Source organism: Mobula birostris, chromosome 7 (genome assembly GCF_030028105.1).
Source record: "Mobula birostris isolate sMobBir1 chromosome 7, sMobBir1.hap1, whole genome shotgun sequence".
Classification (NCBI taxonomy): domain Eukaryota; kingdom Metazoa; phylum Chordata; class Chondrichthyes; order Myliobatiformes; family Myliobatidae; genus Mobula; species Mobula birostris.
In genome coordinates this window covers 123034387-123053152 of record NC_092376.1, presented here as the reverse complement: position 1 = coordinate 123053152, position 18766 = coordinate 123034387, and the positions used below count along the sequence as shown (strand labels likewise).

At 40.2% G+C, this 18766-nt stretch overlaps 1 protein-coding gene across 2 annotated transcripts; it reads right to left on the bottom strand.

Moving 5' to 3' along the window:
• Positions 1–8202: 8202 nt before the first annotated feature.
• On the bottom strand, positions 8203–17335 carry stc2a (stanniocalcin 2a). 2 transcript variants are annotated; one of them, XM_072263698.1, is made up of 5 exons: positions 17026–17335; positions 16171–16419; positions 14876–15018; positions 14467–14678; positions 8203–10672 (listed from the first exon to the last, which is right to left on the bottom strand). In XM_072263698.1, the coding sequence occupies exons 2-5, from the start codon at positions 16328–16330 to the stop codon at positions 10261–10263; spliced, it is 927 nt and encodes a 308-aa protein (XP_072119799.1). In that variant the 5' UTR covers positions 16331–16419; positions 17026–17335; the 3' UTR covers positions 8203–10260. The 2 variants fall into 2 exon arrangements, with proteins under 2 accessions (XP_072119799.1, XP_072119798.1); XM_072263697.1 differs by lacking the exon at positions 17026–17335 and having other exon boundaries at positions 16171–16582.
• Between the last annotated feature and the right edge of the window lie 1431 nt (positions 17336–18766).

Below are 18766 nucleotides of genomic sequence, written 5' to 3'. Positions count from 1 at the left end.
CTGCTCTCCACTCCGCGCCCTCCGCACCAATCCTAACCTTACTATAAAACTCGCCGATAAGCGGGGTGCTGTTGTAGTCTGGCGTACTGACCTCTACCTTGCTGAGGCACAGCGACAACTCGCGGATACCTCCTCTTATTTACCCGTTGATCATGACCCCAGTAAGGAGCACTAGGCCATTGTTTCCCACACCATCACCGACTTTATCCGCTCAGGGGATCTCCCATCCACCACCACCAACCTTATAGTTCCCACACCTCGCACTTCCCGTTTCTACCTCCTACTCAAGATCCACAAACCTGTCTGTCCTGGCAGACCTATTGTCTCAGCTTGCCCCTGCCCCACCGAACTCATTTCTGCATACCTGGACACTGTTTTATCCCCCCTTGTTCAATTCCTTCCTACCTATGTTCGTGACTCTTCTCACGCTCTGAATTTTTTCGATGATTTTAAGTTCCCTGGCCCCCACCGCTTTATTTTCACCATGGATGTCCAGTCCCTATATACCTCCATCCCCCATCAGGAAGGTCTCAAAGCTCTTCGCTTCTTTTTGGATTCCAGACCTAACCAGTTCCCCTCTATCACCATTCGCCTCCGTCTAGCGGAATTAGTCCTTATTCTTAATAATTTCTCCTTTGGCTCCTCCCACTTCCTCCAAACTAAAGGTGTAGCTATGGGCACCCGTATGGGTCCCAGCTATGCCTGTCTTTTTGTTGGATTTGTGGAACAATCCATGTTCCAGGCCTATACTGGTATCTGTCCCCCACTTTTCCTTCGCTACATGGACGACTGCATTGGCGCTGCTTCCTGCACGCATGCTGAGTTCGTTGACTTCATTAACTTTGCCTCCAACTTTCACCCTGCCCTCAAGTTTACCTGGTCCATTTCCGACACCTCCCTCCCCTTTCTTGATCTTTCTGTCTCTATCTCTGGTGACAGCTTATCTACTGATGTCTACTATAAGCCTACGGACTCTCACAGCTACCTGGACTATTCCACTTCCCACCCTGTCTCTTGCAAAAATACCATCCCTTTCTCGCAATTCCTCCGTCTCCGCTGCATCTGCTCTCAGGATGAAGCTTTTCATTCCAGGACGACGGAGATGTCCTTTTTTAAAGAAAGGGGCTTCCCTTCCTCTACCATCAACTCTGCTCGCAAGCGCATCTCTCCGATTTCATGCACATCTGTTCTCACCCCATCCTCCCACCACCCCACTAGGAATAGAGTTCCCCTTGTTCTCACCTACCACCCCACCAGCCTCCAGGTCCAACATATAATTCTCCGCAATGTTACGTACCCCGTAACTGGGTTGCCAAACCAGCAGAAATGGATCACTCAGTTGGAGTCTGGATTACGAGAACTAAGAAAGGTTTATTAAAGAAACAAGCAACACAGTAATCGAAAGGATAATAAATGCAACAGTTCAGCAATGATAAACACACATGTGCACAGAATTAAGATAACAGCATCAATCAAGCTCTATCGTTGTCTAGGGGTAAATGACCAATTTCAAAGTGACACAAAAGTCCAGTTCGATTTAATAGTTCAGTTCGCAGTAATCGTTGCCATGGCGATGGACAACGTGGGGAGAGGGAGAGAGAGAACGACTGATCATTCAGAAACGGCTTCCACTCACAGACCGGCGATATTTGCTCACAAGCAGCTTTCGGGCAGGTCCTTGGTGATGTCGCCTGAGGTCACCCACTGTGACCCCTCCTCCAGATGCGGTCGATCCTCTGCAGTGAACCCGGCACCCAAGCGAGGGTGGACACACACCGGGTTCCCGCTGATCGTACCTTTCCACCCTGTGCGTTTAAGGTCCGGTACGTCCCACCGACTCGTGAAAGGCGCACCGCTTCCAGGGTCTCGTTACCTCGGGTGTCGTGTGTGTCTGCCTTAGCGAACCTGTCCCTTTTTATCCCCCTGCTGGGGTATCGCCTGTCCATCACTTCAAACAGTTCAGGGTTCAAAGGGGGAGCCGCTCCAGACAGATCTCTCTCTCCCATCCCTTCATTACACATCTCCAGATGCTGCTTCATTGTCCCTTATCTCTCCTTCCCCTGAGGACAGGTGGCAGACCAACTGCTGATCTCACAGGACAGCTAACATCTATGTGTATTCTCGTCACAGTAACTTCCGCCACCTCCAGCGGGATCCCACCACCAAGCACATCTTTCCCTCCTCCCCCTTTCTGCTTTCTGCGGGGATGGCTCCCTACGCGTCTCCCTTGTCCATTCGTCCCCCCAATCCCTTCCCACCGATCCCCCTCCCGGCACTTATCCTTGTAAGCGGAACAAGTGCTACACATGCCCTTACACTTCCTCTCTCACCACCATTCAGGGCCCCAGACAGTCTTTCCAGGTGAGGCGACACTTCACCTATGAGTCGGCTGGGGTGATATACTGCGTCCGGTGCTCCCGGTGCGGCCTTCTATACATTGGCAAGAGCCGACGCAGACTGGGAGACCGTTTCGCTGAACACCTACGCTCTGTCTGCCAGAGAAAGCAGGATCTCCCAGTGGCCACAGATTTTAATTCCACGTCCCATTCCCATTCTGGTATGTCTATCCATGGCCTCCTCTACTGTCGAGATGAAGCCACACTCAGGTTGGAGGAACACCTTATATTCCGTCTGGGTAGCCTCCAACTTGATGGCATGAACATTGACTTCTCTAACTTCTGTTAATGCCCCTCTTCCCCTTCTTACCCCATCCCTTCTTTATTTATTTATTTATTTTTAATCCCCCCCCCCCCCTCTGTCCCTCTCACTATAACTCCTTGCCCATTCTCTGGGCTCCCCTCCCCCTTTCTTTCTCCCTAGGCTTTCCGTCCCATAATCCTCTTCCTTCTCCAGCCTTGTATCCCTTTTGCCAATCAACTTTCCAGCTCTTGGCTCCATCCCTCCCCCTCCTGTCTTCTCCTATCATTTTGGATCTCCCCCTCCCCCTCCCCCTCCCCCTCCCACTTTCAAATCTCTTACTATCTTTTCTTTCAGTTAGTCCTGACGAAGGGTCTCGGCCCGAAACGTCGACTGTAACTCTTCCTGTCGATGCTGCCTGGCCTGCTGCGTTCCACCAGCATTTTTTGTCTGTGTTGCATGTAAGTTATTGAGAGGTTTTCTTTGTGAATTAATTTTGACCCTTTTTTTGGTTTTGGGACCCCAAAAAGTCATACACTATTTGGGGAGCCAATTACTTTTAAATTTATTTTACTTGCAATTCATTTTTGTTTTAGTGGATGTGAGTGATTTTGCAGTTGTATTTATTGCCCAGGCCAGATAACACAGAAACTCTCATTGTTAGTCTTCTTCATTGGTAGATGGCTATAATACTAAAATGTCTACCATATCACCTCAGAACACATTGAGAGCTCACCGTATAGCATAGAGTCAGTCACAAATAGAGGTAGGGAGAGTTTGAAGAATATTAATGGATCTGACAGCGTTTTGTGTCAAAACAACTGCTTTCAAGGTCACATTTTTGGCTCCGGTTCACAGAGTTTAACACTCCATATATTTCTCAAAGATTAGTTTATGGAACAAAAAAAGTAGTAATCACAAATTGACATTGAGCAGCATATTTGCCAAAACTTGCTTTAAATAAAACCTGTAATTACAACTGTCAACTTTTGCTACGACACACACCCGACCGCGCCAGCCGCCGGGATTTAAGCGTCCGAATAACTCTCCAGAAAATGGATAACCAGCACGGTCCATTAAAGGTTCAGGCGCGCCCCTCTGATTGGCGGCCATGTTTTGGCGCCAAGATTTTAATATTTATAGAGCGCCTGAATTGAGGTTCGGTGCTCAATCGTCAGCTCAAGTTTGGAGTCTTGTCTAGCGCCTAGTTTAGAACCCTGCCTTCGTTTCGGTCTTGTATCGTGTCTCGGGTACTTAGGCTCCAACCACCCTCGCCGAGTTGTCTCGTCATCACACATTTACGAAGGTTGCATTCATTGTATTCATTTAGTTCTAATTATGCTTGCTTCTTGAAGGGATGTGTGGACTATACTTTACTCCAGTCATGCGCTGGTCCCCTCCCTTATCTTGAGTTTTGTGACTGTGTTGATATGGCTTCCAGTTTCTGCCCTGACTTAAAAAAAAATCACCTTTTCCCTCATCATTGTCTCTGGTTTCTTTCCACATCTTTTATATTTCAGGAGATGAGCTGACAGTCATATCTATAATAAAATCATTGACTGTTCTAACTATTTACCTCCTCTCACCACTCTTCCGGCGCGGACCATTCCATTCTCCCTTTAATAGAGTCTCTACTACATGGAGTGATTCATTGTGGAACAGGTTCCTTCTCACATTGCTTCTGTGACCACAATCAAGCAGCCATTTACACAACCATTTCCTCTTCTTTTCTATTAATCTCCCTCAGATTCCTCCTAGTTATTTACATCCTAAAGTCAGATTACAACGATAAATTAATTTATCAATTTGCAAGTCTCTGGGCGGTGGGAGAATGGTGCACTTTGTATACCAGTCATTCAGGAATGAACTTCTTTTTGTCCTTGCCTCTCTGCAACTTAATGCTTTCTCATTTTCATTCAGTGTTAATTTCTCAATCGATATTGTCCAACCACTTTCAACTCTTAATTCACTTTGTCTATTCCTAGTTTTAGCTAGCAGATAATTATTATAAGAAATTATAAAATAAACATAATTTTCTGCAAATATAATTTGCACTAATGTTCAAAGCTGGATCAAATAACAGTATTAATGTGAGACTTTCTGCATGAACAACCAGGAATAAAAAACAAATTCGCCTTGGAGGAAAATTTTTGAATAGTAATGACACAAATGGGGGAGATTATTTTTTGCAGCTGTGTTTTTCTGCAATATAGAGGATATTGTATTCTCTGTTCCTCCTGAAAGAAAACACATTATTGTGAACGCAGGGACTTGCAGATTCTTAGAAAAGAAAATTTAAATTAACCTGTGACATCTGTTTTAGGCATCACCTTCCCAACAAATTCATAGGTTTTCTTGGAAGGAGATAAACAGTTGAACTTTTTGCAAGCTTTAACTTTGGCTTTTGTGGATTCAAATCCCTGACGTGAGTACATTTTTTAAGCTGACTCTCCATCTTTGGACGAGATGCAAAAAAACATGATATTCATTAATCTTTTGGGTTAATGCAAAAATCCAACTATTTTGAGGAAGAGTAGAGAAACAACATTGCACAAAATGATCATTATGATTTTTTGAACTAACCTTCAAAATATTGTCCATTATGTCAAATTAAAAGAAAAATTCCAAAACCTGTCAACAATTTACTAACAAATTAAAAACCAAAATTGTGAGGCTGAAAGTGTATTCATCCCCTTTGTAATACATGTGGGACATGCGTATTACCTTACCAACTCTCCCAATTTATTGATGTAAAAAATTGGAGGATCACCTGTTTTCAATGCATTCATAAGAATAAATACCCCCACTCTCTGTAAGGTCCAACAGTATGGTAGAATTTCAACAGACCAGACCAAAATGAAGACAAGACAGCATTCAGGACAAGTCAGGGAAATGATAACAGAGAAGCACAAATCTAGGGAAGGGTACAAGACCACCTCAAAGGCACTGATCATAGCTCAGTGCAGTCTAAATATGAAACTGCAGAAAGGCTGCCTAGGTCTGACTTCCCCTCTGAACTTAGTTGCCAGAGAAGAGTGGCACTGTGATATCAAGTCACTCTGAGCAGCAAAAGTCACTGGCTACAACGAGAGATAAAATTCATGGCTCCAAAATCTCTGAGGCCTTGCAGAAAAAGGGTATTTGTGGAAAAGTAGTAAGGAATGGAAAGGAAGAAGCCCTGGCTAAAAAAAAATCTTTGCCTGTAAAGACTTTGCAAAGCATCACTTTTGAAGATACTGTAAAGATGTGGAAGAAGGTCTTGTGGTCGGATGAGACTAAAGTGTAACTTTTTGGCCTCTACACTAAATTGAATACTACACATTGGCCAGGTAACACCATCCCAACTGTAAAGTATGGTGGAGGCAGCATCATATTATGGAGATTTTCAGCAGCAGGGACTGGAAATCTGGTCAGGATTGGTGGGAAGATGAATGCTCCTAGATACAGATATAGTCCTGGATAAAAACCTGCTGGTCTCTGCCAGAAAGATTAAACTGGGGAGGAAGTCATCTTTCAGCAGGACAATGACCCAAAGCGCACTGCCAGAGCAACCATGGAGTGGCTTCAAATGAAGAAAATTGATGCCCTTGAGTGGCCCAGTCAGAGTCCTGATCTTAACCCGATCAAATATCTCTGGCAAGACTTCAAGATTGCTGTGCATCATTGATCTCCTACTAACCTGGCACAGTTTGAGCAACTTTGCAAGGAAGTTTGGACAAATCTTGGTTCGTCACATTGTGCAAAGCTAATAGTGACTTAACTAAAAAGACTACTGGCTGTAATAGCTGCAAGAGGTGGTCCAACTACCGTCAGTACTGAGCAAAGGGCGATGTTACTGTTGAACTGCTGACGTTGGAGACTTTGAACTTTTAGTTTTTCATGCTTTACAATATTCCCCGTTTTTTGGGCTCTGCTGTGAAAAAAGGAGCGTGCGATTCACAAATAAAAATTCTCCGTTAAATTGATCAAAATCCTTGGTTATAATACTCATTTAAATAAACAAAAGGGGGAGGGGGCTGAATACTTTTTCAAGGCACTGTGCACCCTGAGGTCATGAACTGCACCATATAAATTCAAACTTTTCTTCTTCTGAATATAAGATCTGTAAATGAACAGATTTGAAATTAGCAAAGAAAGTAGCACCAGTCATAAGAAATGCATATGTAGCATTTTGCATTTGTATTAATATGCATAAGATTTTACAAATATTTTAATCCATGGTAGACGTATCAAAGGACGCAACAAAAGGAGGATTGACAGGGTAGACAGTGAAAGAACGCTTTCTTTCATGAGGGTATCTCACCCTAGGGACATAGTTAAAGAATAAGGGGCTGGTAATTTCAGAGGTAAGTATTTTTTTCTCTCAGATAGTCATGAATCTTTGGAGTTCCCTACACAAGGGAATTGAGGGGTGAACCATTGAAAGTATTCAAGCGAGAGAGAGAGAGAGAGAGAGAGAGAGAGAGAGAGACATTTAAGCTCAAGGACTTCAGTGGGTATGGAAAGAAACAGGAAAGTGATGTATGTTTAGGCACCTTGAATGGCAAAACAGGATGAAGGGGTCACAAAATCTACTCTTGTTTCTGCTTATCTTAAATTGTGATAGACTGGAGCCCCTCCCCTCACTCTGTATCATTATGTTCCCCTCTCATTTTCATTTGGCAGCCATATTACCATGATAGTTTACAGTCAAATAATACATTCCTGTAAGGTTGTTATTTAACATTGTTCAATTTTGTCATAGAGTAAACTCTTCTTTGGCAATTATATGTTGCAATGAACTATGGTGAATTTAATTTACTTCAATGACCCTGTGATGGTTATACAGCAGTAGGTCAAATTATTTTTCAGTAGGCAGATTTAACAGCAAATACTGGCTAAAGCAGAAGATGAACTTAATTAGCACTGTGGGATATTTTGCACTATCTTGATAGGGTCTTTGACATTACCTCCTCACATTTTTACTAATCTTCACTATTTTCTTTTGTAGTGTTCCAAAAAGTATTTAATTTAATGTCCTTTTTCAGTGTTTAATTGTTGAAATAAAAATCAGGAAAATTAAAAAACAGGCATTTTCAAATGATTCAAAATGATCATTTCTAACATTGTTTGAGATTATTTGTAAACCTGGAGTTGGTCGTTTTAATCTACTTCTGATACTTGATGATTTTTTTTCAAAACTGTGATGGTGACATTCATTACATCAAACGATAGTACCTGATGGCTTCAAAATTTCAGGGAGTTTGGAATTCCTGAAGATCTAAGTGGTTCAAAGGCTAATAGCTATCACCTTATAAATTTCCTCCAAAAAAAGTAAGTCAGTAAAATTATTACCATTTGCAAAGAGGTAATTGAAATTTTTAATAATGCATGGGAAAACTTAGAAATGTAGAATATTTGTGTATTTATTTTAAATCTAGAATTTGTACTTTAATAGGATCTGCCCCATGACTTGAACAATATTTTTAAAACTTGGTGGCATTCTTTTATGAGTGTCTGTGCAATAAGCTATAATACAAATCAGTAAAATAAATTACTGGCATCTGATTCAGTATATGTGGTGTGTATATTTATTACTTGCTGAGTGCAGACTTATACTCAACTGCAACTCTACATTTATTTTCTCTTTACAATTATTGTTCACAAAGACATTTTCAACTAAACACCAGTAAACTAAACAGGATAAGTGTAAAGATGCATGCAGGAAACATTCCAAATTAAACAAAGTATATGCATCAAAGACTAAAAAATAATAAAGCATTTCTCACAGTGAATACTGTAATGGAGGACAATAGTTTTTTTTTCATTTTACAATGAAGATTATCTTGTATAATTTACCTTCAGGTGTGTCTTACATAACAGTATTGTGAGGTAGCAGGCTACACTCTAATCAAATGAGAGTGGATCAAGTTTATTCCTTTTTTGATGACTTTGGGGTCTACATATTTTAATGTATGAGAATTACTAAGTTTTGTTACAGTTAAGGAAAATTATTCACTGCAAATGGGCACTAAATAGTAATATATTTGTATATTGAGTTTTAAAATTAATAGTTTATACTGATCTATAAGTATATAGAGGTGTGTCAAGTAAATTGGACAATTCAAAACAGCCAATCAAGGGCAATGCAAAATGAGTTACCATTTGGAATTTTTGGGGCAAATCTGCTGGATCCATAGATATGCTAAAAGCAGAGTTGTTTCCTCCTTGCAGAAGTCTGACAACATCAATAATTAGCAATTGATAGTATAATTATTAAACAACATTGGGTTGTAAATTAATCTGATGAATTTAGCATCTGGATAATGTAATGAAAGGCATCAATATACAGGCCCTTGATCATTTAAATATGAAACAAACAATTTTACAGTTGTGACCATCTCTTGCCCCGTTGCTACTATGGAAACCACTGTCAAAAATAAAGACGATCCTAAAATGGCTCAATTGGTGGTTATTGTATCAATGAAGTTAATATGTAGTTGTGGTAGTTACCCATTGCAATCCAGGTGATGTTATTGTTCAAAATTGGTTATCTGTCTAGACCTATTTATGACAGGGGAGAAGGAAACTATAGAACATACATAGGACACCCCAGCACAGTACTGGCCCTTCAGCCCACAATGTTGTACTGACCTTATAATCTACCTTGAGAACATTTGGCAGATTGTTGTGAATAATATCAACAAGCCCATACCATTTCAGCAAAAAAAACAGAAACTCTACAAAAATTTGTGTTCGGGGTGGAATATTTTTAGAAGGTGGTTTTGCAATGCATATTAAATTAAATTGATGATAAACTGAAGTGTGGATTTAAGCATGCAATAAAACTGTAGTGCCAGTAAGAAATTATTCACTTAATGCTGTGGTATACATATTTTATCTTTCCTAATTTGGTAATAATTGTTATGAAAGTACCATACTTCTATGACAGAAAAGATAACTGCACTAAATAATTAGTAGATTACAGCCAGATTTAATGATAATCTAGTTAAACTATCAATAGTTGTTGTTAGGCTTTAATAAGATGTTTAATAAATAATGAATTAATGACTACCAATAAAATTATAGAATGATATAAAATTGCAATATGTTGCATAGGAAAACTAGTGGTATGAATATGTACAACACAGGAAATATTTAATTTACCTTATCCAACAGGTACATTGTTGATACAGAAACTATAATAAATAGTAATGTTAAATATTTACAAAATAGAATAAATGTGATCAGTAGATGAACATGTAGACCTTCGCAAAAGCTTTAACTTTTAGAAAATTACCCAAGAAGTATCTAATAATAAAGATTCCATCCTGAAGTAAGGTGTTCTGATTTTGTTTTAAGTTATAAAGGAAACTTCCATGCATGCTGAGGTGATTTGTTGAGTGAGACAATTGAAATAATGTTTAGTTTCAAGTTCAGGGATATACGGTACGTATGCTGCACTGCATTCAAGGAATTGTCATGTTCTTTTATTGTAATTGTAAGTGAAGTAGAGAAACTGAAAGCTGAGTCGAACTACAGTTTCCAGAATATTTGCATGTAACACATATCCAGCACTATAAGAATTGGAATGTCCATAATAAAGAAATGGGTGCATGGAAAGTCCTCATCGCTAAGGGGTTTTCACCTTCTGATGTCTGACAGCTCAATGGAATCACCAACTCGAGCATGTTCATTGGTTATTCGCCGTGAGGCTTGACCAGCAACTCGGGCACGTGAATGGGCATTCGGGTGAATTTTTACTCCTTTTTCCTTTTCTGATTTTGGGTTCCTAGCATTCTCCCTATCAAACTCAAGGTAGTTTATATCTGCACTACTCTTGTGGCCCTTGCGGTGGTCTCCCTTCTTTTTGTCAGGAACTGCAGTGGTTGGAGAGATTTGCTCAGTCTGTTTGATGGAGGAGCAGGAATCCACTTGCAAAATTTGCCTTATAAATGCAAGATTCTGACCAAAACGAGATCTCACACTTTTCTTTACAGCTTCCATAATGTCTTCATGGCAATGGAACAGAGCCTTTATAAACTCCAGGTATGACCTATTGTCGGAAAAAGTATAGAAAGACATGTACTGTATATGCTCAATTTTCAAACATACAGTATATATACATCATACAGGGAAATACAGAAGTTAAACTGGCAGAATTTGCTTATTATTTATACTATTATATATTATTATTTATAGATTTTCTCTTAGCAATCTAACACCTGCATCCTACTTAAGAACTGTTCTTTATTTGTGGGTATAAGTGAAATGTCTTTTTGGTTTAGTAAAATGCAAGTGTCACACTAAACCATCCCTCAGTCATCCTGTCCTATTTTTTCTTTCGCCAATGAGTTCACTCCAGTTTGAGCAGTGCTGCTTTGTTGCTCATTTCAGTATGCACAATTTAAATTAATCTAATTATTTAAACATCATGTAACTGCATCACAATATTTCCATCCCTTTAATGCCTTCAATGAAACAATCTGTATCATATTCTTAAAAAAATTCTTGAAGGAAACATTTAAACAAAACAGATATCAAGAATCAAAATTACAAACAAAATGCTAGAAATACTCAGCAGGTTGGGCAGCAGTTGTGTAGAGACTTACAAAAAAGTTTGTTTTTCAGGTTGATGGCTTTTCATTTGAGAGGTCCTTCTGAAAATTTATCTCAGTATTAAAAGCATCTTGTTTTATTTCTTTGGACTAAATATTTTCTATCCTTTCATGATTAATTTGCTATGCATAATTTATCTTCCAGGAAACTAATGAAAATTATTAGTCTTAATTTTGCTGATTCAGTCTTTTTTTTAAGTCAGCTTCATTGATCTCGCACTAACCTCGGTTTAGGAATCCTACATTTCTAAAGCTGCCTTCAAGAATGGTGAGTTCTTCCTTCATGTCACATGTTCTCTTTCCTCATAGGAGCTCTCCAAAAGATAAATGAAAAGCTGGAACTATAAGTAAATATGTTTTTCTTTCCTTCCTTATTCCCCAGTCTCAACTCCATATTTATTGCACACTGTACCAATCTAATTTAATATTTTCTGAGATCCTAATTCTGATCTTCCTATATCTGTCAATATATAACCTCTAACTGATTAGCTTTCTGTAGTGGCAGTTTGTAGGTTTGGGCAAAGTTATGAAATTTGGCCCTATTTGTTTATTTTTTGTAACTTGTACTACTTTTATGTCTTGTACTCTGCTTCGATGGCAAAACAACAATTTTTACAACATATGCCAATGATAATAAACCTGATTCTGTAATGATTGGATTAATGTGGCAGGCCAGCGTACATCACATTAAAGTCAGCGAAGTGGAATTTGGGCAGGCTGTAAATTAAACAGCCAGTTGATTACCATCAATTTCATATTGTTGCCAAAAGATGTAACCACTCCCCAAGTTTTGAAACCTACTTGGCTCCATTCTGATGAAGTGTCCAATGCATATAAATTTCATGTGTAATTGTTAGACTGTGCTCAATTTTATTTAGCAACATACAAAATGCTGGAGGAACTCAGCAGGTCAGGCAGCATCTATGGAAATGAACAGATAGTCGACGTTTTGGGGTGAGACCCTTCTTCAGGCCTGAAAAGGTTCCAGAAGAAAAGGGTGGGGGAGGGGAAGGAGGCTAGCTAGAAGGTGATAGGTGAAGCCAGGAGGGTGGGAAAGTTAAAGAGCTGGAGAAGAAGGAATCTGATAACAGAGGAGAAAGGGAAGGAGGGGACCGGGGGAATTGATGGGCTGGTAAGAAGAGGTGAAAGGCCAGAGTGGGGAATAGAAGAAGATGGGAGGGGGAGGGAGTTTTTTTTATATCAGAAAGAGAAATCAAAATTCATGCCATCAGGTTGGAGACTACTCAGACAGACTCTAAGGTGTTGCTCCTCCAGCCTGTGGGTAGCCTCAACTTCGCAATTTTTTTCAGTATTTAAGGGATTGAGGGATATGGGGGTTGGTGTAGGAAGATGGTACTGAGCTGAAAGGACAGCAATGATTGGATTAATGTTAGAGCCAACGTGAATGATTGAGTAGACTAATTCTGACCTTGAATACATATCTCTGTATGAGGCAGCTGTGAAATAATTAAACTTAATTTTGTTTGTTCTTGCTAACAATTGAGAGAAATCTGCAGTTTGCACTTTCTGTAGCTGTTACATTTTATTCTACATTGTTATCGTTTTACCTGCTTCTGCCTCAGTGCACTGTGTGATGATCTGACCTGTATGAATGGTATGGAGGACAAGGTTTTTCACAGTATCTTGGTACGTAAGACCATAAGACATACAAGCAGAATTAGGCCACGTGGCCTATCAATTCTGCTTCATCATTCTATCATGGCCGATTTATTATCCTTCTCAATCCCATTCTCTTGTCTTCTTCCCATAACCTTTGATACCCCTACTAATCAAGAACCTATTAACCTCCACTTTAAATATACCCAATGACTTGGCCTCCACAGCCATCTGTGGCAATGAATTCCAAAGATTCACCATCCTCTTGCTAAAGATATTCCTTCTCATCTCTGTTCTATAGGAACATTCTACTATTCTGAGGCTGAGCCCTCTAGTCCTAGGCTTCTCCACTATAGGAAACATCCTCACCACATTAACTCTATCTAGGCTTTTAAGTATGTAACATAATAAGCCAACTCCAATAAAGTTTCATAATATACACTTGCAGAGTGTGGAGGTGAGATCATTGGATGTTTTAATGATGAAGTAGATAAATAGTTGAAATCAGGTAATTGAAAATTAAGAAGAATATGCTCAGAAAAGTAAAGCAGGCTGGGGAAGAACCACTAAAATTATTTGAATGTTTGAGGTGGTCTGAGGTGCCAAGTGAAACACTCCTGATCATATTTTCTAGTGTGATTATGTTCAAACTTTAGCAGATAATTTGATCTGCCAGCTTCAGAAAACTATTAATGATTTTCCCCAAAGGTAATTTCAAACCAGCTGGATAAAGTCATAATTGCCTTTTCCAGGTAATATTTAAAATTTAAATATAGAAACTGCTTCACGTGAAGTAAAACTGAAGTGGAGATTGGTTAAAGTGTAAAACATTACATTTAATTTTCATTTTTAAAAATGTTATCGGATGGGGGAGGGGAAGGAGAACCCAGTTAAGATGGACCAATCATAAACAAGATAAAATCTACAGATGCTGGAAATCCAAGCAACACACACAAAATGCTGGAGGAACTCAGCAGGACAGGCAGCATCTATGGAAAAAAGTACAGTCGAGTTTCAGGTGGAGACCCTTCAGCAGGACCCATGATGAAGGCTCTTGGCGCAAAACGTTGACTGGTTACTCTTTTCCTTAGATGCTGGCTGCCTTGCTGAATTCCTCCAGCATTTTGTGTGTGTTCCTTAGGTGGAACAAGCTCTTTTGTATCAGCACTGATTGTGATAATTTACAAAAATGATATCTATCAATTCTGGCAAATCCTCCTCTTAATATCCAGTGGCGGTTATGGTTATTTATTGCAGGTGATTTTATTGCACCAGCTTATAACTGAGAAATATGTTCACTTTTCTTGCATCAGTGTTTAATATGTGTAAAAATAATACAATCGGATCTATTATCAAAAGCCTGCTAGTAAAAATGGCAATTCTCCTGCTACAGATATTTAATTACATATTACGATTACACTTGGCAGAATGTTTCCCGTGACCTTTTGGAACACATTAACTGCCCTGCGCCTTATCTGGGCAGGCCTTGAATAAAATACATAGAACTGTATTTTGCCCAGAAATATTTACACAATGTTGTAGAACCTGATGCAAGCCTTGTTCCCAACAGCGTTGCAGGGTAAGCAGCTCGCGAGCAACCGCGTTTAATGCTTACCCTTTTGAAAGCAAATGTCGAATGTGAATCATCTCCACCACCACATTAATATTCTCCTTGGCGGTGGAGCAGAGGTCGTGCTTAAGGTAGCACTCTTGCTGGAGCTGAGAGATCATCTCCTGAATGGTGGAGCATTTGCGACTGATGCAGCTGAATTTTCCTCGCAGTCCATGGGCCATACATTTCAGAGTGTCTTTAATGAAAGATTTGCCCTAAGCGGATGTAGGGAACGGATAATGTTACAAAAAAATGAGACATTCATTAATGTACACGAATAAAATATTACGTTAGTTTTATGAGGACACTTGAAACGTATCTTTGATAGATTATATGGACATTGATACATGTGGCGAGGGGAATTAACACGCTAACCTCCAATGACTTTTCTCTCTCTCGCCAGATTTATTACCTGCGCGTCAAATTTCCCCGCGTTGTGCAGGAATGCCAAACATATGTCACGTGGTCCATGGATTTCGCAGGAGTTGTTTTCAAAACATTCAAAAACTCCACAGCCAACGTCGCCAGTGTTAACCAGGCAGTGCTGAATTTCAGCTGGAAATAGACGCAAAAAAGGGTCACTAATTTAAAAAAAAACTTTAATCCAGCATTCCAAACCATTTGTAATAAAATTTTAAAAGTTACTTTATTCGATGCTGGAAGCTTTGGGATGTCGGGCGGTAGCGAAAGGCGCTACAAAATACAAACTCAATATAAATAAAAAAAGTTCCATTATTAAATATCACGAGTTTCCTTTATCGCCCTGATAAACACTTTATTCGGTGAGGATTCTGGAGGTTACATCTACCTTACCAGCGAATGTAAAATTTAGAGAATGTTTGGACTGAGCAATGGCCACTTGGAATCTCGGCTCCAAGCAATAGAAACAATGTAACTTCACTGCCACTAGGTGCACGTGCTGCGAGTTCCGGAATCGCTGCCGCTCGGGCTGGGAACACGCTCCTGTGCTACCCCGCTCTCGTCTTTCATTGTTAAAGTCACACGGCGCATTCTACACTTTAATCATTTGAAACTTCAAGTTTTGGGGTATTTCCTCCTCTTTCAAATGTCTAGTCAATTTCAGGTAAACCCCTTTGTTCTTTGTTTTAATTTCCGCTCAGCCCTCTTATCCTTTCCTCCGTCCCCACCAAACCAAACCACCCTATCTTTCTCTCTTCGTGTCCTTAAGTGGTTAATATGCTAACGAGGTGTGCGTGGTTGTCGACACGGAGTCTCCCAGTGTGATACAATGCAATCCGACCATGGGACAATGGTTCTTTGCAACTGCAACATGCTGTGCTTTACAGCCGCATTTTACTACCTTGGAAAGGATTTATAAAGAATTTATCCCGAGCTTCTCAAATTGTTGATTAACAGCGTTAGTTTGATCACTGAAATCCTAAAAGTACTTATTCGCATCGCGATTTCGCGATCGTTTGTCATTTTTATGCTGCCTGCAGTCAAATATGTAATCCGGTTATAATTTCGTTCATGCAGTGCTACCAGGTTAATATTTAAAGTGAGGGCGCAGTATTTAACTGCATTACTGCGAATCCGTTGTGCGATTAACCACATTATTGTGGACCTAATTCAAGAATCCATTCGGGAAGATGGATAAATTAATGCTCATTACATCGATTCGTTATCCCAAGCGACAAACGCGGTACAACTGCACACCAACAGCAAAGGCTGTTTCGCACCACATACCTGTATTCTGCAACGAGAGGCGAGCTTTTTGCTGGTTGATTAGTTTATCCCGCTCGTGGTGATTTTCCGGTGAATCGGCCTCGTCCGTTCCAAGAATGAGATCGGGCCGTGTAAAAATCAGCAGGATTGTCAGAACGCTCTTTAACATGACCCTGTACATAGCTGCGCGATCTGAAGCTAGGGGCGGTGCAGGAGAAGCGCTTCAGAATGACCACAAGAGCGGCTCGTCGCTTTAGCTTCGGACGGTATCTGAATAGAAATCGTGAGAGAAGGAGAGAGGAGGGTGATTAAATATACCAGAAACGTAGCCCCTGGCGTTTCTGTCACTTGAATGAAGGCAAGAAGCAGGTGTTGTCATTGGTTCGAACCAATCAGATGGCCAGAAACCATGCCCAAGTTTGACAAATCAGGATGGGAGGCGTCGGGCCAATGCGACGCGATTCCACGCTGGGACCTCTGTGGCGAAAACTGAAAGGAGATCCTGTCAACTTTCCGCACTCGCTGCAACGCGGGGACGTGCGGGGACGGTTAAGCATTATTCCAGCTCGCCATAAAGCCACAAGCAGACTCCCCCCATTACGAGTCGGTGTGACTTTGACGTCTCGTAAGAAAAGTGTACCAGTTAAAACATTTCTGATTAGTCCCAGTTTAATAATGGGATCACAGAAGGGATCTCCCTGGCTCACTGCGCCTGAACTAACTCTTTGAAAAGAGTATCTAATTATTCCCCGTCTCTTGCTGTTTCTCAGGAGTCTGGCCAATATCCAGCTCCGTTCCAAGAATTTCCCAGTAACTCCTCGTTTAAAAGTTGCTATTGAATGTGCCTTTGCCACTCATTCTGGCAGATGTACTTACTACTTCTAGGAATATATCCTCCCAGTGTCTTGCTTAATGGCTGCTCGGACTTAAATTAGGGCAAGCAGATTTGCCCAAGGATTCACCTCCAGGTTCCGCTGCGCCTGAGTGATGTAGTTGGAAGCACCGCCGTGTGTTGGCAAAGATCGAGCATGCCGCGAAGTTCCGCTGTCGAGATGCACGACCCTGGCGCTGTGCATGCGCTCTCCCTCGATGTGCCATTGTACGTACATAATCATCGTAGCGGCCATAGAGCGGAAACCGGACAGCCTTAATATAGCGCCGGGATGAATATACGGAAAGTAGGGGCAAATGTTGCATTATATCTCACTCTCTCTGTTATGCATTTACAGTCAGCTAGTTCAACATAAATGTATGAGCTCAGGGGTAGTCCGGATGAAAAACATACATTAGGTAGCGAAACGTGCGTTTATGCAATGAAGCTTGTGCTATGAGGCAGCATCCTGCCCCATCCCATTTGTTCTGGACTTTGTAGTAAATGCCGCCAGGCTGAAACCATAGAGACGCAAGAGGCACGAGTAATTTTTGGCAGGAGTTACATCATTCATCCATCAACAGCTGCTTCATTCAGAGAACAGACAGAAAGGATTCTTCAGAGATCTGCAAAGCTAGCCATGTGACTGGGATGAAGGAAACATTTGTATACATTTCAATCTGGGCACATGCCCTCTTGACCATATAAAAGTATATGTTTTTAATGCTAGCTTTGACTGACACTGTGATGTCAGAGTTAAACAATGTCTACTCACTCCGTGACAGAACTCACTCATTCGTTAGTTCTGCAGTGCAGCACTTCATTCAAACTACAAATCTACTTTTGATATCAATATTATTGCTTCGAAACAAATACAGCACTAAACACATAAAACGCTGTCCAAAGACCAGCAAAGTTTGACCATCACGTTATTTTTTGTCTGCCAGCAGATACCATGTGACCTTCAGATGTTGGTGAATTTTATGACACATATTCAGAAGTATATGTTAATGAGCTTTCTATGATGACAATTTGAACCTGCTGAGATGTTATATTTAATTAAACCAACAAGAATGACAAAAAGCTTTAGCATATTTTGCGGGGTTTTTCTATAAATGTTTTAATTAACGTAACATTTTATGTAAAGTTATTGAAAATCATCCAAATTAGCAGAGTTCTCATTTTAATACTGCTTATAATGGAATTTAACTGTAATCTGACTGTACTCATAGGCTATGGATAAAGTTGAATGTAGCTGTTGCAACAGCGATCAGTTGAGATTAACTTTCTCTCGCATTTAAAATGGATATTAATATTTTATCGATCGAGCTTATTGAAATCCAACAGAATCGGATTAATCGAAGGCCAGGAATCAGCAAATAATTTCTTGTTAAATATTTTCCAAGCTTACTTTTCTATGTTTAATTTCTTCAGTGTGCCAATGTGGCTCATGGCAAATGAGTGACACCGATTTACATGTTGGAGAAATGAAACCATCATGTCAGATTCTAACATATATTCTTTGGGAGTTGTGATGTAAAATGATTAAACGTTATAATTCTCAAAATTGATTGAAAACTATATTGCCGTTCTGAAATCTTGCAAAATGTCGAGAGTGGAGATTTATAACCAGGTAAATCTGCTAAAAAGATCGTTTCAAAATGGTTCTGCAGAGATGCTGTGCGACGCTTTTTTTTAAAAAAAAACAAGTAGTTCTGAGTTATTTAAAGACGCGACAACTTCCCC